This window comes from Octopus sinensis, linkage group LG2 (genome assembly GCF_006345805.1).
Source record: "Octopus sinensis linkage group LG2, ASM634580v1, whole genome shotgun sequence".
NCBI classification, from domain to species: Eukaryota; Metazoa; Mollusca; class Cephalopoda; order Octopoda; family Octopodidae; genus Octopus; species Octopus sinensis.
Window position 1 is genome coordinate 60,827,641 of NC_042998.1, and position 20,848 is coordinate 60,848,488.

The window sequence follows — 20,848 nt, forward strand, 5'->3', positions numbered from 1 at the left end:
ATGGGTTGGACAGTTCGACCAGGGTCTGGGAAGCCAGGAGGCTGCACCAGGCTCCAGTTTGATCTGGCAGAGTTTCTATGATATATATATATATATATATATATATATATATCTCAAGGTAGGTGAAAAAAGTTCTTTTTATATTTCTTGGTAGATGACCAGGGTTGCTGGGTGTATGCAAAAGAATACAAGAGTTACGGAACAGAGTAGGTAAGATTAGGGCTACATATGTTTCATTGCAAGCAGAACTTCAGAAGTGCTAAATATCCAAGTTGAGGATATCTTGATTAAATGAAGTGTTACATTGTCGCAAGGAGGTACATGTTGGCGCCTGGAAAGTTCAGTCAGATGTGTGTATACACTTCACTTGGATATTTACTGGTTCCGAGGTTCTGCTCACTCTGAAACATATGTAGCCTGGATCTTATCTACTCCATTCCGTAACTCTTGTATTCCTTTTTGAACACCTGGCAACTCTGGTTGCTTACCATGAAATATAAAAAGGACTTTTTTCAGCTTATATTTCGATATGAAAAATATCCAGATCCACAAACTTCCATCTCACTAAACCACTATGGTCCCTGAAAGTTGTTTTTTATATTTTATTACGGATAACTTAAAGCTAACTTTCTTCCACCTCGATCCCCAAATCTTACATTTATATATATAAATCAGTTATGATGACAGGGGTTCCAGTTGGTCCAATCAACAGAACAGTCTGCTCGCGAAATTAATGTGCAAGTGGCTGAGCACTCCACAAACACTTGTACCCTACATGTAGTTCTCAGGGAGATCCAGCATGACACAATGCGATAAGACTAACCCTTTGAAATACAGGTATAGGAATAGATAAGGATATAGTATCCAGGTGGGTACTGTATGAGCACTGTTATAATCTAGCTTATGGTTAATCTCCTCAAGTTGTAAAGAACACCTATGATTACTTAAGGTTAGCAATCCCAATATATTTCATCCGATGGATAAATCCTGGGGTTCCTTCACTGGATTATAACTATTTTACTGAGTGTATATCCAAGACAATTACAATGAACATGGAGATTAGTACAATTGTACAGCATATTTGATTTAAATGTGTCTGACTTACATTTCTGCTGCATAGACATCTCACAAATGCATTTGACTGGGTACTAGTTCAAGCAACTTTATTCAAGGTCCATCCACTTGAAGCGGATTAAGTGTATATATGTTTAGCTGCATGCATATCTAGACTTTCAGCGAATAAGGGGAGCTTTAGAAAAAGGAAAACTGTTATAATAATGCTCTAGCAGAAGTAGGTTGTGGGAATAGGTTACTATTTAACCCCATGAACCAAAGAAAGAAGCATGCAAGTATGCATGGAACCCAGAACCTAGAAGTTACAAACACAGAGAATGGTAATAATAACTGGAAAATGCCCCCATAGGGAAATTAACGGGCAGACCCCAGAATAGCAATAGCAGAAATAATTGCATACTGCACTGGGTTGGTAGCATAAGCAGTAGTAATAGTGACAGACGTGATATAGAAAGTGCAAAACTAATAGCCTAAGCAATACTAGGACAGGTGTCAAAAATAGGAACAACTTCCTTTTGAAAGGGAATATACTATGTACTACTAATGTAAACAACTTCGAGAATAAATCCCTTCCGGCTAAATTTTCTGCTGCTTTAAATAGGCAATTTTTCTAAATTGAAGAAATACAATAGAATCTTTAATCAACACACTTTTCAATTGATAAAACCGGCAAAAGACTACGTGAACTACTTCCTGTCTTTACGTTTACCTCCTACATACCCACCCCCGACTTCCAGCTTATGAATTCTTCTATATATAGTAAAACTTCTACTATACTTTTGGTATTTCATTATTCAGCCAATTAGTTTTGTTGGACTCAGTGTGACATTCATCATAATTTTTATCATCATCATCATAATTACCACAAAACTTTATCATTGCACTTGAATCATTATGATAGTTAATTAGTCGAGTAGCTCCTATCAGCTGTAACTGAGCAACTTGTGGCATAGTGATTTCTCAACACCTTTGTTCTCTTATACTAATGGTACCTTGTTTTGTCAGTCTTGATACGATTTAATTTTAGTTTACAATTGTAACTTTCCAAACTTCTTCTTAGTGCAGAATTGCACCTTAACGGTGAACTTGAGTCGATAACTCTAGCTGTCCAGCTGCTCCTGTCCTACCTGTTAAATATGTTGCCTTTCCAGCTCACTCTTTAGTGTGTTATATGCTTAAAAGATAATCTAACGGGTCTTTGTCTGCTGAATCCTTTTCGGCACCTATTTGTAGGAAAATTCATTGGGTTATTGTTAATAATGCACAAGAGTGCTGGTGAATGAACAAGATTCATAGACTCTTCAACAGTTATCCCTCATACCATTCGTTGGCCTAGATATAACCTTGGAAAAGTGAACATGTAGTAGAACACACAGACACACACCATTCATTTTTTGGGGACAGTGAAACTCAAAACAGCTAAAGCTATAAATAACAGTGTGTTATTGGGTTAAAAATCTTTTCCTTTCCAGATCTATACATGCTATTATTTGTAGCATTATCTGTTTCAAGTTTCACCATTCCAAAAAAGAATTATTTCACATTCTCAAAGTTTATAAATTCTTATGACATAACTTTTCCTTCAAGTATAGGTTAGATGGTGATTTAAGGCAAGATTCTGTGGCTGGACACTCTTCTGACCCCTACTTGTTTTTCAAGTAAGGGATGTTTTATTCCACATGTCTTCAAATGTACAGAGCTACAAATTTCAAGAAGCTGAGGTCATAACAAGAAATGTAATGCACGCACACATGCAGATGCATGAACACGTGCGAACACACACACACACATGACAGGTTTGCTAGTTTTTTGTCTATTTACCATGTGTGTGTGTGTAACTACATTTTCTCCACTCTAATTCAGCTTTTGAGTCAAAGAAAATTTCATGATATAGTCTCAAGAAATATATTGCTGAAAGAAAGGTGCTAAGATCTCTAACTTTTGGAATTGAAACAGTTTTCAACAAAACTGGAGATTATAACTTTCTTCTGTTACATCCAGCAACACATAAATACTTACATCACAGTGTTACCCTCATATGTCCATAAGTAGAACATATGTATTGGATGCTAGACCTGTGTGTTACCCCTAAATATTGGCTATCTCTATGTTGTAGGTCTGCTTAAGCACAGCTGACCAGGACTACTTGCAAACAAAATCAACAACAACAAACTTATTTCTCTATTCATGCACTTTTTCATTTTTATGCATCTTCTACAATAACATGCTATACTATTTGCTTTCTATTTTGACTTGCTTAGTAGTTTTTCTTCTTCCTCACAACATATTCACTCGGTTATCTTGTGCACATACCATTGCTATGTTTTCTAGTTATAGTTCACTGAACATCATTATTTCCTATTTCATTTACTTTGACTTTGCATGGCTTAATTTATTAATTTAACATCCTTCACATCAACTCACTGCTCTTAATCAATTTCATTCTATTAATTAAAAATTCTTGGTTTAGTTGCATCAAAGCAAAGCATTATCATTCTTATAGAATAATAAAGCTTTGCCTTGTTTGGTTCAGCTGATTATAACATTCAATAAAATACTTTGTTTCAGCTTTCTTACTTTTGTTTTGGTTTTTCAAAGATTTTAAATGTTTTGATTTGCATATGAAATGTATAGGAAAATTTGCAATACTGAATTTTTAATATGAACATTAATTCTTGTTGGTAAATTAAGCTGGCCATGAGTATTGAAGAGCATAAAGTAATTTAAAAGGGAAAAGGTAATAAATAGTTTTGAACCAAGTGGTAGTATAGAATATATATGAGAAAAGTGTAGACTTTGTGATCATGTGGATTAAGTGATGATCATGAGTTCAGATCCTTCCATGAACACTTCCTTAATCTATTCAAGCTATTTACCTACAAAATTTATGCTACTAAATACCTGTGTGTGTGTATGATTGCTACAAATTTCAAGGTGCTAAAGACTAATATCAATAGACTAAATGTGCAGTAGTCAGAATTTTCAAATATTTAAATTTCTTGTAATTACAGAGAGAAAGTAGTTCAGATACTTGATGTAATCCACTGCAAGACAACAAGTTCAAATCTTGCTACATGCATTGTTGTATATCTAAACAAATAATTAATATTGTTTATGTTAAGTTATATATGAAAGACAATTTGACATTGAACTGAGAAATTACTCGGTACTTTTTTGTAGAGTATGTGTTTATTAAGCATTTACAGTATCATGGTGAGGCTGTGTGGTAAGAAATGTTAGCATGCTGGGCGAAATGCTTATCGGTATTTCGTCTGCTGTTACGCTCCGAGTTCAAATTCCGCCGAGGTTGACTTTGCCTTTCATCCTTTCGGGATTGATAAATTAAGTCCCAGTTATACACTGGGGTTGATGTAATCGACTTAATCCGTTTTTGTCTGTCCTTGTTTGTCCCCTCTATACTGCCCTTGTGGGCAGTAAAGAAATAAGAAGTTTGCTTCCCAACCACTTGGTTCTGGGTTCAGTCCCGCAGTGTGGCACTTTGGACAAATGTCTTCTATAGCTTTGGGTCAACCTTGTGAGTGGATTTGGTAGATGAAAACTGAAAGAAACCCATCGAGTGTGTGTGTGTGTCTTTGTCCCCCCCCCCACTCCTCGACAACTGGTGTTGGTGTATTTACATCCTCGCAAATAAAGAAATTCATAACTTAGCATTTCAGCATTAGAGATTGCTAGTATAAGTACCGGCTTAAAAAAAATACTAGAGTCGATTCGTTTGACTAAAACAGATAAAAGTTAAACAGAAGATTGGACCATTCCTACTACTCAATTCCAAAAGTTACTGAAAACCAACAGGTGCTCAGCATGTTATCAGTCATCTTCAAAGCCCCAAACCCCACCTAAAAATGAAATCTTTCTTCTAACACTTGTTTCTTGAAGCTACTGCACTTTAGTCAGAATATAAACACTGCCATCTGCAAAGCTTTCCACAGGAGAGAGAGCTAAATATATGGCTAGCCTTCTCAGGATATTTCCCTGTGGAAATATCTGTTGAAGACTCCCCACGACCACCACTACCACTTCACTCATAACATAATCCTATGCTGGCTTGCTAACTGTCATATGCCTACATATGAGATCATGTGTGCCAGTTGTACATTGGCAGTACTATTCGGCCACTACACTTTCTAATCAAAGAGTATCTCAATGCATGCACTCTAATCTTTTTAAAATCCATCTTGACAAATGCAAAAACATTTAAAACAAGGACACCAAAAAAAAATGTATATATATGTCAACTGCTACCATTAAAGCTATAGATCACAATATCAATTACTAAAAAGCTATTCTAATTAAAAAAAAAAAAAAGAAAATTGCAAACCCACAGTCAGCAATCAGCTCAAACTGAATGAATGCCAGTAGATGCTGTAAATACAATGATTCACAGTTCTTGACCTACTTTTCCCTTGCTCACACAACCTACAACAAAATGTAGATCATGGAACACAGTTGAAACATCAAATATCTGCATCTTTTAAAAACACTGTAATTTTATTAGGATCTGACACCAACAAACTGGACATGTAATTTATCTCATTAAAATTTTAACTTGAAATATCAGGACAATTTATACATTTCTAAGGTAACATTTCAATATCTTTGTTATATATATATATATATATATATATATATTTAATGCTCTATCTACATTGATATTACCTTCTATAACACACCAATTTTCTGATGTTAATGGCAATTGAATAATATTTGCAGATGTGGTGCCAGGTTTGTGATATTTAAAATAGTTATTATGCAAATTTAGTTAATATTTGAAGCAATGTAGTTCCTTTATATTTTTTAACTTCTTTTATTTCAATGAAATTTAATCTAGTATTTCTGAATAGAATTTAATATTGTGTTATCAATTAAAATTTTTTTTTTTTTTTGTGATGAATTTCTAATTTATAGTCTGATACAATCTCTTAATCTTTGCAATTTTCTGAATGGACTGAAGTATTTCTTTTTTATTTTAGCAATCTGTGTCAGATATATTGAATTATTTTGTCTAATATTTTATTCTATAGCAGCGAAGATGATTTTACATCCCATCTTTCAAAAACTGCCCACAAAGAAATCACTGAGCAGCTTATCAAAGATGGTTTCAACCTTGACTTAGAACCGGATGATGAAGACCTTGACCTTATTCCCCCACGTCCAATGAATGAACGATGTGTGTGTTGCAATATGCATTCGAACTGTGCACTCCAATGAATGGGACACTTATCAACCAAAAAGAAAAACGAAACAAAAAAAGAAGATTCGTGCTGGAAGATTCTTGCATTTAATTGGAGGTGAGAACATTAACGAAAGTGTTCTCCATTGTTATATATATATATATGTTTACCTCTTTCTTTCTGTAATACTCTGTATATATTAATGAAAATAAACTCTGGTCTCATTTCTCTGAAGCTGGAGAGACAAAAAAAAAAACAACAAAAAAAACAATGTGATGACTAAAAGAAGTTAAATGATGCCAAAGCTGAGGAAAAAAAGAGGAAGGAAAGTATTTTGCAGCAGACTAGTAATGGCAAAGAAAACTTCTATTCTGAATGATCCAAATGTTTCACTTGTATTTCATGATAAACCTTCTCTTCCCTGTTATAAGCAATTTTCCATGTCACTGTTGATAAATATATATACATATTATAGTTGATACATAAACCTATTGATTCTGTTGAATTTCTTTCCCTCCTATCTGCTTGCTGACACTGTAGATTAGCAATGCCATACCAGAAGTCTTTCATTCTTTGGTCATAATCTGCAGTTTACTTTTCACTTACATTTCAGTATTGATTTCATGATTTTATTTAATATTTTCATATTTCATGAAATTCATTTTGTTTGTTTTTGTTAGACATTTCCAAAATAAATGTTCTTTTTATTTGTTATAAACCTGATAATTGTGTAAGATATTCTAGATAATTCTGAGGCTTTAAGATAGCTTTAAAATTTAACTTCGGGAAATATTAAAATTCTCTATTAAAATATTCCGCTATCCCCCCACCCACACTAAACTACCCTGATTTCTTGTGCTGAATCCAATGTATTATCTGTCTAAATCTAGAAGCCTACTTTTATATTTCACTATTTTAGACAAAGGTTGAAATAATGATTACATTATATGGACTGTTGACAAAAATTCTTGATTATGGAATCTCAGAATTGAATTAGATATTTTCATTGAGGATTTTTATCTTTCCATAAAGATTTTTTTTTTTTTTTTTTCCCTAAATAAGTTTCAAAATTTTTCTAGTAGTCAGTCTTCCACAAATGAATCCAGCTGCAATATGCTTTTGGATCCTTCTATATTTTTGTCTAATTCTTTTTCATATTAGAAAGTTAATATATTTTCAGAAGAAATTATATATTTTAGATAACTAACACAAAACTAAATCACAGTTAATTTTTAGTTGCAGCTCATAAATATAATTTAATCCACCAAGTACAATAAAAAAAGAAAAGAAAGAGAAAAACACATTGAAATATTTCATCAACCATTTACAGTGATGAGTTTTCTATTTTATAACATAAACTGGTAGCTTTTTAGTCATGCTATTTATATACATTTGCTTTCTTTCTTTTATACATACACATTAAATTTTATTTTAAGATAATACATCAAAACTGGAATAAAGCCCTTAACCAAATTGGATTGATGAATATATAAATATGATTACAAATCAAAAGTGTACCTCCAAGCAGTATTGGATTTCTGAATGAAGCTAAATAGAAGGTGTGGGACTTGTCTTTCACTTGCTTTAATACAGATCTGCTCTAAGTTTGTTTGTTAACAATTGTTATTATCATTGTTTTGTCCACTTTTCCCATGCTGGCATGGGTTGAAAGGGCTTTCTTCAATGTCTTGCCACTTGTTGTGGACCCTGGTCATCTCCTTCATCAGGTTCAGCTTTCATCACCTCTTCATCTTTCTCAAGTTTCTTCCATTTAGTTTGCTTTGGTCAGACTCCTAAGAGACTGGTGTTGGTCTGCATTGGCAAGACTTGTATCATTTAGTAAAATCCACATGATACTGGAGTCAATCTAATCATTTAAACAGAGACCTTAAACAAAAACCCAATGAATGAAGCTTAAGAGTAAAAGATAAAAAGTTATGAATTCTAAACAGTTATTGACAACACCCCATCTAAAAAGTTTCTCCTTTCCACTAAGATTCAGCACTGATTCATAGTTATCGTGTGTCTTCAATGACTCTTATACTGACTACTTGTCTTCCTCCTCCTGTGTCATATAACATTCATGGATAATCTTGAACAGTGGTGGAACCCACTCTGTATTTGATATACCAAAGTTAACAATAGTTGCCAGAAGGTTCTGTAGCTTGTACTTGAAAGTTTCAAACACAGGTTCAATTTTCTCGAACTTTTACCATGCTACATCTCTGTTTTGACAAATTCTACTCCATCCTACTGGCAACAAAATATTAATCCAGAGTGTGTTTTGCTGACCTAAAGATGGTTTCTTTCTCGATTTTGTTGTCAGTAGACTTTCCATAATTGCTAGAACTGGATGAGAAACAGAGCTGATTGCTGGAAAATGTTTTTCTATCAGCAACAGAATAATTCAGGATTTTTGCAGTGCTTTCCCCCATTTTATGACCATATTTTTTTTTTCATCTATTTATGGGTCTTTACAGTACAGCATCCCACTACTTATTGCAGTCTCTTGTCATCTCCTTTGTGAAGCCCAGCTAACTGAGACCAGCTTTCATTTGTTCCGTTGTCTTCTTCCACAGGTTTTCTCCATTCAGATTGTGTAATATTTCTTCACCCTGCAGTCATCCTTCATACACATCACATGTCTTTGACAGTGCAGTCTTCTTTCTTATTCACTGCATAGGATTTCTTTTCCCTCTGTTTTATTTCTTGTTTCACTTGTAGTTTGTGTGTTCATCAATGCTAACTGTACATCTGCTGGGTTTCTCTGTATTTATTACTGAAGATGTCTGATAAAGAGAGTATGTGATGTTTGCAAATTGTTACTAGAGCTAATCAAGTGGCATCCTAATTTGTCTCTTAATAGAAATTTTAAGTTTGCTGGCATGGCTGCTGAGTGGTTATTTTAAATATGAACTGAGGCTCGTGTGTGTGTGTGTGTGTGAGAGAGAGAGAGATAATGGTGAGGATGATTGGTGCAACACTAACGTACCTTTGTAAGCTAAGGAATAGAGGTGTAAATTAAAGTAAGCTTTTCCTTGTACTACCATTTCCTCTCCTTCCTTCCTTTTCTTCTTTTCCCACTTCCAACTAAAGCAGAATCATTTTGAAGAAGTATAAATAACTGAAGATTCTTGACCATAAATAGCTGCAACAGTTGGTGTTGGTTCAGTTTTAATGGCAATAGTTCTATCTATTTTCAATACTTATAGTTTATTTGGGTTTTTGATTTCAAGATTATAGGATAAGCAGGGAAGGGGGGGGAAGAACTATGCCAGTTGGTATTTGGTTAATAGACCTTACATCAACCACCTGCCTCATTATTGGTATTGATATTATATCATAGAACTATTGATTCTCACAGATATTTAAGATCCATCTGAAGAGATATGTGAAGGAAGTAAAAAAATAAACACATACACATGCAGACAATCAATAAATTTCTTTTAACTTGATAAAAGCTACATATTTTACATGTAATACAGGTTGATAAAGGCATTCTGTTAATGATTGCTTTTATGCAGATACATACTTTCAATGCATGCACATTTATGCATTAAGCACTGCATGATCTTTTACACATTGCCTAATGCTAACTTTTTGAATACATTTGGTGATTAGTTTTGATTTATAATCACATTTCTCATATTCTCACCAAATGTCCTACATTTAGAGAGACATTTTGTTCTACTTTAAGTCCCGAAGTTTATTCTGTTGTTGTTCAGTACCCACTGAGCAGACCTATAATCAAAGAAACTCCAGTCATAACCATCCCAACATGTTGTCACTCAAACTACATAGCCTTTTATTATTATTATTATTATTATTATTATTATTATTATTATTAAGGTAGCAAGCTGGCAGAATTGTTAGCATGCAGGATGAAATGCTTAATGGTATTTTGTCTTTCTTCACATTATGAGTTCAAATTCTGCCAGTGTCGACTTTGCTTTTCATCCTTTTGGGGTTGATAAATTAAGTACCAGTTACGCACTGGGATTGATGTAATTGACAGTCCCCCCCCAAAAAAAATTTTTTAGGTTTTGTGCCTATAGTAGAAAGGATTATTATTAAGATGAGAGGATGTAATTTGAGAAAGATGTGGCTTGAGCAACTGTGTAGAAATTCTCTTTATCTGTTAATGTAACACATGTATTACACCTGTGGTGATGTTTTATTCCTTCTTCACTTCTAATACAGTATTTCTTCCTTCAATGAAGTAGTAATTTCTTGCATGCAAATTAAATGTTTAAAACAACCACCTTGATGTTTGTAGTTATTTCAAAGAAGGAAACCAGCTGTTACTTGTAAGCTTCAGCATTAATTTATTCTTTGGGAGCACAGCTGGAACTGAACTTTTTACAACTTGTATATTAACTTGTTCAATAAATCATTTGTTATACATAGTTGTACTACTATTATCACTAAGCAAGCTGGCAGAATTGTTAGCATGTCAGAGAGAATGTTTGATGGTGTTTCTTCTGATACTTTACATGCTGTGTTCAAATACTACTGTGGTTGATTTTTTTCCCCTTTCATCCTTTTGGGATTAAGTACAAGTTGAGCACTGGAGTTGATGAAATCTGCTTCCCCTTGCTCTTAAAATTTCTGACCTTGTGCCCAAATTATTATTATTATTATTATTGTCTTAGCTTTCACGATCATTCCAAGTAATTCTCCCTTACATGTTAAATTTATGTGTGTATGTGTGTGTGTGACTATATCATATATATAGTGTATGTTGTCACTAACTTTTATTATTTACTGTTATTTCTTCAACAAATTAACATACATATTTAGGAAGTTTCTTCATCCTTTGAAACTGAAAGTGAATAAATATTCAATTGGGGGACTGAAAATACTAGTTCCCTTGAACTTAATGAAATTAAGCAGCTTTTTGTTTGTCTGATGCCATAAAGAAATTTGTTTGAATATAAGACAGTTATTATAAACAATTTTATCAATATTTACTGTCACTCATAAAAATTTTCCAATGAAACTAACAAACTAAGCAATCTGATTTTGATCTATACAGTTCTGGATCTGTCTTGCCCCAGTCATAGTAAAAAAACACATTGGTTTACTGGCAGGAGATTGTTACTTGTAAGATGGGGGAATGAAGTGGTTTAGGTGTATTCTTGCCAGCAATTAATAAGAGATAAATACCTCCATGATTGTAGCATCCTTGAATTCATAGAGAATGGTGCCTGGAAAATTGCTCAGTTAATTTTAGCATTAAATGTTTCACCACTTAATGGTCACTGTGAAGTATTAAACTTAGAATCATAAGATCATGGTTTTGATTCCTGAACTGGACAATGCATTGTGTTCTTGAGCAAAACACTTCATTTCACGTTGCTCCAATCAGCTGTAAATGAGTTCCATTAATAACTGGGAAATTAACCCTATGATGGATCAACATCCCATTCTGGAGAAAGTATTGCAATTTCAGTTACTTGTACACCATAGAAATTGGGTTAAGCTCTGGCTTTATATATCCTAGGGCTTATGACTGACCTACACCCTAAGCATTTCACCACCATAGGCACATTTTTTCAAAGGAAACTGAATCTGCAACAAGTACTTTGTTAAAGAACATTGATCTTATTTCAAGAGTTAACTCTTGACTTCAAATGTGAAGTTTTCAGAGTTTTCCAGTGATACTTGCTGCCAAATGCATCATCAGTGTGCCACTAATATTTCTTTCTAATGCTGAGGTGAAGAAACTCAAACTGTTTGTTTAGTATTCTAGAGAGCCTAGAACACTATGAAAATAATTTGATAAAAGAAGGCTAAACTCAAACATAATTGTGTCTTCAATGTAACGTGTCTATGATTATATGTATTGAGAGAAAGGGAGATGTGAAAATTAGATTCTTTGCCTGACCATTGCTCTAAGCAGCAACTAAACATCTCTACAAGTACTAGTCAGTCACTTAGCATATAAACATGATAGGTTATGCTGCATTTACATATATATTAATGGCCAGGAATTTTATGTAAGCAGTAAGACATAACATAGAAGAATCAGATTATGAACTAGTTAACTGCTAAGGCTTCCAATATAAAATATTAGGCATTATAACACCAGCCTGAGACAGAGATTTCCAACTTAAATTGGTACATGTTATGCCTAATATTATTCTGCACGTAAAATTCCTTTTAGTTTTGGCTTGTCCTGTCTTAGAGATTAAAAAATTGAAGAGGGTTGGAAATATATTTAACCTCAGTTCATATTTAGTCTGAAACGTCCCCATGCTCTTCCTTGATGGTTAAAGCTGCTGGAGTAGGAATGAGGTTATTTTAAAGAACATTTGTTCTTTAATATCTATTTTCCATGAGTATGGGAATTTGAATGCAGTGGTTGAGATACAAAGAAAATATTGATCAGTCAGTATAACTTTCCTCTTTTAACTTCATAATACCTAAATTATCAAAAAGTAAAAAAAAAAAAACAATTGGCAAGTGACAAACAAGACAATAACTACCACATATTTTAATTGCTTACATGTAATAATTTTATTTGAAGGAAATGAATATTTACAGAACATAAATCTTTGTTCTTTTTTTCTTTTTACTTTTCATGAGCTTAGTTGTTGAAGCATCAAAGAATTTATCAACATTAGATATTATAGGGTTAAACTAAGAATCTCAAATTGAAGATGCATTTATACGAGAAGAGTTCACTTCATGCATACACCAGTGCATAAAGTGAGCTGCCTAAGAATCTTGATGCATTTATTCCACTCAGATGAGTTTAAGTAATGCAAATCTTGTTGCTGAATTTTTTCTCCTTTTTCTGTGATGTGCAGTTCTCAAAAAACATTCTCACAAACTTTGTTTTTGTTGCATCTACATAATTTGTTGTTTACAATTTTGATGTTTTTTTTACTCTTCTTCCATCCAGCACTTCATTTTTTGGCAGTAAGGTGGTGCCTTCCTATTTAACTATTGTTTCAGTGTCATATTTATTTATTGTTATTGCTACATGTCAACAAGCTTCTTTTGTTCATTCTTTGCTGTGTACTGTTGTAGATCAGTTCACAACTGATCAGTTTTTATAAATTTTATTGTTTTTTTTTCTTTTAAAATTTCTTTGCATTTTTTCCAAGTGATATAAAAATGTAACAAAAAGAATCTTTAAAGACATTTGAACAGAGTTTATGTTAAATATTGAAGTCAAGTTTATTACTGCTGTTATGGTTCTCTAAAAACAAAACCATTTATACACACACACACACACACACACACACACACACGGCAGATACGTGTGCATGCATATGTGCACACACATACTTGTTTTAAGCAGCAGTTTTTATATATAAAAAAAGTCATTATGGCATCCACGACCATTTGTGGCTGTAGTAGTCAGATGATATATTTACTTACATATTTAGTAATTAATAAATTCTATGTATGTGATGGTGGGGTTGTATATAAAATATCACTATTCCATGGCCTCTTTCAGTCTCTCACCCAGTTGCTAAAGTGTGAGAAAATGCTATAACATGATTTTAAGAGTAAATTGATAATGAAAAAAATACAATTCAGCCAGCTGTTCCCATATATATATATAAGTGTATGTATATTTGTATGTGTATATGCATGTATGTATATTTATATATGTATGTACTTACGTGTGTGTGTGTGCATATATGTGTACGAGGGGTGTAGGAAAAGTCATGAACCTAAAAAAAAAAAAAACATGGTACAAGACCGGATGAAGGTACAGGCCTTCAAGGCTCAAAGGCCTTGAAAGCTCAAAACTTTTCATACACCCTTTGTGTGTGTGTGTGTGTGTGTGTGTGTGTGTGTATATATATATATATATATACACATATACACGAATGTATGCTTTTTCTCTATATTATATGTATATATGGAAACAGACCATTTAACAAAGCCCCAATGATGGCTCAATTGTGGCCATAGAAATGACTGCATGCCAGTATCACTGGCACCACCATGATATCAGCACCCTATTTTCCAATATATATCTAGCTTACAGGGGCTTATATCATGACAGCTACAATATCACATAATGCTAGGGGGATTATATGCTCACACAGTTCTCATCGGTCTGGTCAAACATTTGCCACCCTTTATTTATATTAGGATGGTACCTGATGTTTTTGTGCACCTGGCATATGATACTAAACTTTGTCACCTTGAGCTGCTTGGCAGTGACCTTTGTCAAACTGCTGGAGATTTTGTTGACGATGTTCTAGACTTGTTGGACAAATTTAGCTGTCTTTATGACATCTGACCTGTGAGAATGTTTCTGTCTCTTGGTCACGAATGACACATCTCTCCAAAGGTTTGCGTTTCTTTCCTAAATCTGAATGACTCTGTCGAGCCAAGCCACATTCAAGAAGACAATTATCTCCAAGTAATGTGTTTGGTAGAAAGAACCACAAGCATAGCATACCTTTTCGTTTCCTTTGTCAGATTTAAGCCTGCAATGTTGGGACTGTCAATACATCTGAAGGAGATATGAAAAATGTTAAAATTTGGTTCCTGCTACCTAACATTATTTTTGGTCATCTTCCATTTATGGCTTGCTAAAGTTTATTCACAAATACCCAGAGTGTGAGCATATGCATGTATGAAAGGCACACATCAATGATTAGATGTGTGCGTTTTAAGGTTAAAGTATTTTTAATGGTGCAGGGACAATGGCATTGAACTACACTTAGTATAGTTATTACCACAGTGACACCAAATCATGGTAGCCTGGTCCTGAATATCCATAACGAAGCAGTATGAATGAAACAGTCAAATTCTCATACCCTCACACACATCTAATCACAAACATCCAGACTTTTGGTCCATTAAGCAGTTTAACACCACCTTCTGATAGTTGTCTCTTGCAAATTCCATTCTTTGGCAAACATTTCTATCAGATTATAGCATAACTCATTGTCTTGATGCAATGCTTTCTACTGCAGCAACCCATGGGTTGTAGTTTCTTCCTTTTTCTCTACAATCTGGAGACCCTGTAAATGACCATGGACTTTGCCCTTCCTTCTCTGAACTAAGCTAAGAAAGAACATGTATAACCACATTTGTACTGTTTTACTTTTACAATATACAAAGAAATCTGTATAAACTTTGATTTCAACATAACAATGTACACATGTATGTACACATGTATGTATATGTGCATATATTGTTTCCAATTGACAGACAGTTACATGTAACTCAAGACCAAGAGTTTGAGCACTTATCAAATAGTTTAAGTACCATGCATGAAATGGGTAGCTTTCTGCCAATTGAAACTAATAAAAGTGTTTGTGTGTGTGTGTGTACACACACACACACACACACACACACACACACACACACACACACACACACACACACACACATATGTATATATATATATATATATATATACACACACACACACACATCTATCTATAAATGCTCTAATATCTATAAAGCCTTGTTTTTTTTATCCTATTACGCAAAAAATTCATATATACATATATAAGTATATTTATATATATATACATACATGTATTTATATATATATATCAATGCACATACTATTGTATTGAGTTGTATTTGTCCTGTTTGTTCCAACTTCATAATATTGTGTGTATGTATGTATGTACACATGACATTTCTAAAAATGTTTTTAAAATCCTGTTGAAAACCAATTGTTGAACTAAGAATCTGACAATTGTGATGAAGTGTTTACAAATGTTTGAAAAGTTTATGTAATTTCTGATAAAACTTTTTAAAAATTCATACTTTTGTTTCTCCCCAACCACTCCTCCTTGTTAAGTCATTGACCATTGAAAATTTAGGTAAACAATATCTTTTTGTTTTTATTTTTCGATTTCAATAATGAAATCTGGACAGGTAGAAAATATGAAGAAATCAGTTATGCATATAACATAATTTGAGTCTCTTTCTTGATAAATTTCTTCCAATGTATTTAAATTCAAAACATATAAAGAGGATGTCTTTTTTTATATATTTTAATGACACTCCACACTTTTTTTTTTTTTGTGAAAATATCCTATCATGGAACTCATCAAAAACATAAAATTAAAGATTTCAAATTGAAATAGTGACACTAAACTCTATTCTAGCAAAGATCATTCAGTCTGGAACACTTGCTCATTTCAGTCTCAAATATTTTGTTTAATTAAATTGTTTTGTTTTTTTTTTCTTTTGGTTTCTAAAATAAATAAAATAAATGTCATTTTACTGTTTTATTTATTTACTTGTTTCCAATTTAGTTTCTAGTTTAGCTTTTGTAACATTCTCTTTTGTGTCCAAAAGTTCTTGTTATATCTTTATTTACTTCATCATCATCGTGTACCATACACCTGCAACACATTGATCATCATCATCATTTAACGTCCGCTTTCCATGCTAGCATGGGTTAGACGGTTTGGCTGAGGTCTGGCAAACCAGATGGCTGCACCAGACTCCAATCTGATCTGGCAGAGTTTCTACAGCTGGATGCCCTTCCTAACGCCAACCACTCTGAGAGTGTAGTGGGTGCTTTTACATGCCACCGGCATGAGGGCCAGTTTGGTGGTACTGGCAACGGCCACGTCCAAATGGTGCTTTTTACGTGCCACCTGCACAGGAGCCAGTCCAGCAGCACTGGTGACGTCCTAACGAAAGTCTTTCCAATTAAGCATGAGTTCTCCAGCTGCCTTGCTGCTCATGACATTGTCCATCTACTGCATTCTTTGCCTGCCTCTTGATCTACTACCATCTTCCATGATAATGTTTTCCTGACCTATGCTTCATTGACTATGGCCACAATAGATAGGCTTTTGTTTTTTCACAATGTTCAGCAGTTGTTGTCTTTCACCTACTTGTAACATTCATTCATTATTCCAAGGGTCCTTGTAAGCGGCTCGTAACAATCTCCTATAGACTTTTCAAATGCATTGATTATATTCCCTATAAATTTGTTCAGAGTTTATGCTTCACAACCATAAATGCCTATTGGTCTAATAAGCACTCACACTAGCCTTGTTTTTAACTTAATTGGGACACTTTTGCAGTTCCAGATGTTATTAAGCTCTTCCATAAACATCCTTGTCATGACTAGGCCTATCCTAAGTTTTTCTTAAATGCAGCTTCATTGGAGATTTGAGCACCAAGATACTTATAACTTATACAATTCAACCTGTTCAAGCCTCTCACTGCCCAGTTTGATGTTAACATTTACTGTCTCTTTTTCTCACCATGACTTGTTTCCTTATGTGTATTTGATACTGTCTTCTTCAGTCATGGCAAGTAGAACAGTATTGTCTCTCTAGCTTAGATTAGAAATATGCAAGCCTATTATTTTGATGCCATCTTCTTCCTGTATTCTCTTATATCCATTGTGTAGATGTTAAACAAGCATGGAGAAAGAATACAGTCCTGTTGAACTTCTTTCCCATTTTTGAATTTTTCTGTTCTCCTTATTTACACAAATATAGGACTTGGTAAAAATTAAAATCTTAGTTCATATACAGGTGCATAGCTTTATGAATAGGTTCAGCTTGATTTGATTCTTTTTGTTTCAGGTTTGCAGTTGGTTGGATAATGTATTGTTAAAAATAAAGTTTTATTATTTGTTACTAACACTGCACTCCATCCCTTGGATATAATGCACACCATTATGAACTATGAATTCATTTAACATCCATTTGCTTCATGCTATATGAGTCGAGCAGAATTTGTTGATTTTTCAATGGTCAGAAATGTTTTTCATGGAAAACTAGAAATGAGAAACACTACTTGCATGATGATGGTGGTGTTCATTTACTACCATCAGATGATGGCAAGACAAGGGTACAGCTTTACATCTCATCCCTGTGGAGCTGATAAAAATGAAGTACTAGTCAAGTACAAGAGTCAATATCAACAACTATGCCTTCTACACAAAAATGTGTCGACATTAGAAATTTTATTTTATTTTTTAAAAATTTAAACTGAAAATGATTGGAAAGAATGAATATTCCTTTTCTTGAATTTAACTAAACCAAAATACAAAAAGTTCTTGCTTTAGGAAAGAACCACTGATATCTCTTGGCCATCTTTCAACTTACCAACTCATGAAAACTGATTAGGACTGACTGTAAATAAATATCAGTTTTATTGCACTTATCTTTTTACCAGTTTGGCTATTCTGGAAAGCTTCCAAGTCTATTTTATGATGTACTTCAGTTCCAGAATCAACAGAGATATGTGACATGATAAAGCTCATTTCACTCAGTTCAAATCTATTACTGTATGGTCTTTTCTTGAAACTTGCAGCCAAATAGATAATGCTGTCTGGCAGCAATATTTTCTGAAACATTTGTGCTATTAAAAAGAGTAGTTTTCTGGTGGTAGTTTCTTCCATCCATGGAAATGTTAATCATTGCAGTAATTCTTTATTAGGTGAAATCTATAGCTGGTATCTTTTTTTTTTTTTTTTTTTTTGTATCAACTTGCCCAAAACTACTCATGTTTTATAATGCCAACATCCCATTTAAAAGTGATCTAAAATAAAACCATCCGTCAAAATTTTATGCTAAACTATGTTCTAAATATCAATAGTGTTTATCTCTCTACAGGATGACTTAACTCAATTAATAATTCCTCAAAGATTAGAATTACTATCATCATCATCATTTAATGTCTGTTTTCCATGCTAACATAGGTTGCATGATTTGACAGGAACTGGCAAGCCAGATGACTGCACCAGGCTCTACTATTAACTTAGGCATGGCTTCTATGGCTGGATATCATTCCTAACACCAACCACTTTACAGAGTGTGCTGTGTGCTTTTCACATGGCACCAACACCAGTGAGGTCACCAAGTAACTTCCAGGACAAAAATCCTTCAACTGAGATGGGAAGTGGTATTGAGGCTTTGTGCCAGATGATGTAAGGTAAAACTTAGAGGGACAGAAACAGGTATCTTACTGTAGAGGAGATACATAGCTGCCCCAGTTGGAAGAAGAAGGAGATGGTAGTGATGTGCCGGGGCATAGCCTCAAGGTACAGTGAGATGAATGTAAGCTGAGTGGTACTGGGGATTGGACAGAGTAAGTGAGCACAGAGTTTGCAACATTGCAGAAGGAGAAAGGAAATGCAGTGAATGGTGAACAGGGATATATAGGGAATATATATATCTATAACTGGCACTCCACTGGTTATGATGACAAGGGTTCCAGTTGTTCCGATTAATGGAACAGCTTGCTCATGAGATTAATGTGCAAGTGGTCAAGCACTCCACAAGCATGCATACCCCTTCACATACTTCTCAGGGAGATTGTGTGACAAGGCTGCCCCCTTGAAATACACATATGACTCATTTTTGCCAGCCGAGTGGACTGGATCACCATGAAATAAAGTGTCTTGCTCAAGGACATAATACAGCAGTGGGAATTGAACTCATGATCTCACAAACACGAGCCGAATACCACTTTTTATGCAAAGAATGCAATGCATGCTTAAGATGTATAGTTGAATGGAAATAACATAATCAAAATTTAAATCTTTCATTTTTATGAGAAACAAGTGGAAAGAAACCAGATTCCCTCAAATTATACATGACTTTCATTTTCTAGATGACATGCTGGTTTAGGTAGCAGGAGTTGCCCTGATCTGTATGTTATCATCATCTTCATTTTATATTCACATTTCAATGCGGATACAAGCCAGATGGATTTTCTGAGACATTATTTCATGGCTGGGTGCCCTTCTGGCCACCAAACATTTCAGTCTTACTTATGATGCTACTGGGATACACATGGTATTGTATGTTTATAAACATACCATGTGTAATCCAGTTGTATACCTATATATATATATATATATATATATATGTGTGTGTGTGTATGCATGTATGTGTGGTTGGAGTATTCAGGATATGACAAAATTTTATCTTTTTTCTTCCCATAAACCTTTATTGGGTTGCACTACTGAGATTTAACCAATCCTTCCTCTCCAGAACAGCTATCCTCTGGAATTCTCTTCATATATATGTTTTTTCCCACAGATGTTCAAGCTGAAAATCAATTGCATCAATATGTCTGGTATTGGAAACGCAACAAAGTTGGTAAGGGCATTGAACTTCTCTTAAGTAACTTATTAAAGAAAGTATCCTACATATTCCAGCAAAAGAAATGTGATGTTACAATGAGAAGCAAATAAATTTTAAAGAATTTCAAAAGCACACAAAATGTAAATATATCTTTCTGATGAAGGGATTAAGCAAATTTTACACAGAATTCTGAACCAATTACTGCCATTTGTCATGTACATTGTAATTCTTTCAGTCAGAGCCTCTGTCTTCTCACAAGTTTAAAAAATTTTTTTTGCCTAAATGAAATTATTTTGTGTTTATAACAAACGCAAACCTCCGCCAAGGTAACACCAACTTCCTCTCAACGATTAGCCGGAGATGATTTTTAAAGTGAGAATATCTGAAATAAAATCGACTGCTCTCACAAACGAGAATACTAAAAATGAACCCGACTGCTCTCAAACGGAAAATAATCCATATATATATATATATATATATATTGAGTGAGAGATAAAGGGAGAGGAGATGAAATACTAATACAGTGAA

General features: G+C 33.9%; 1 protein-coding gene across 5 annotated transcripts in view; it reads left to right on the plus strand.

Annotated features, from left to right (window-relative positions):
- LOC115228533 (protein FAM219A) overlaps positions 1–18,229 on the plus strand; it is an 87,694-nt gene extending 69,465 nt beyond the window's left edge. For 4 of the 5 annotated variants that reach the window (XM_029799113.2, XM_029799106.2, XM_029799119.2 and 1 more), the window contains one exon: positions 6,117–7,589. In XM_029799113.2, the coding sequence (XP_029654973.1) occupies positions 6,117–6,303 (187 nt within the window). In that variant the 3' untranslated portion in view covers positions 6,304–7,589. Of the gene's footprint in view, positions 1–6,116; positions 7,590–17,809 lie in introns of those variants that run through there. The other variant, XR_005003928.1, reaches the window with a different exon arrangement.
- Positions 18,230–20,848: the final 2,619 nt, after the last annotated feature.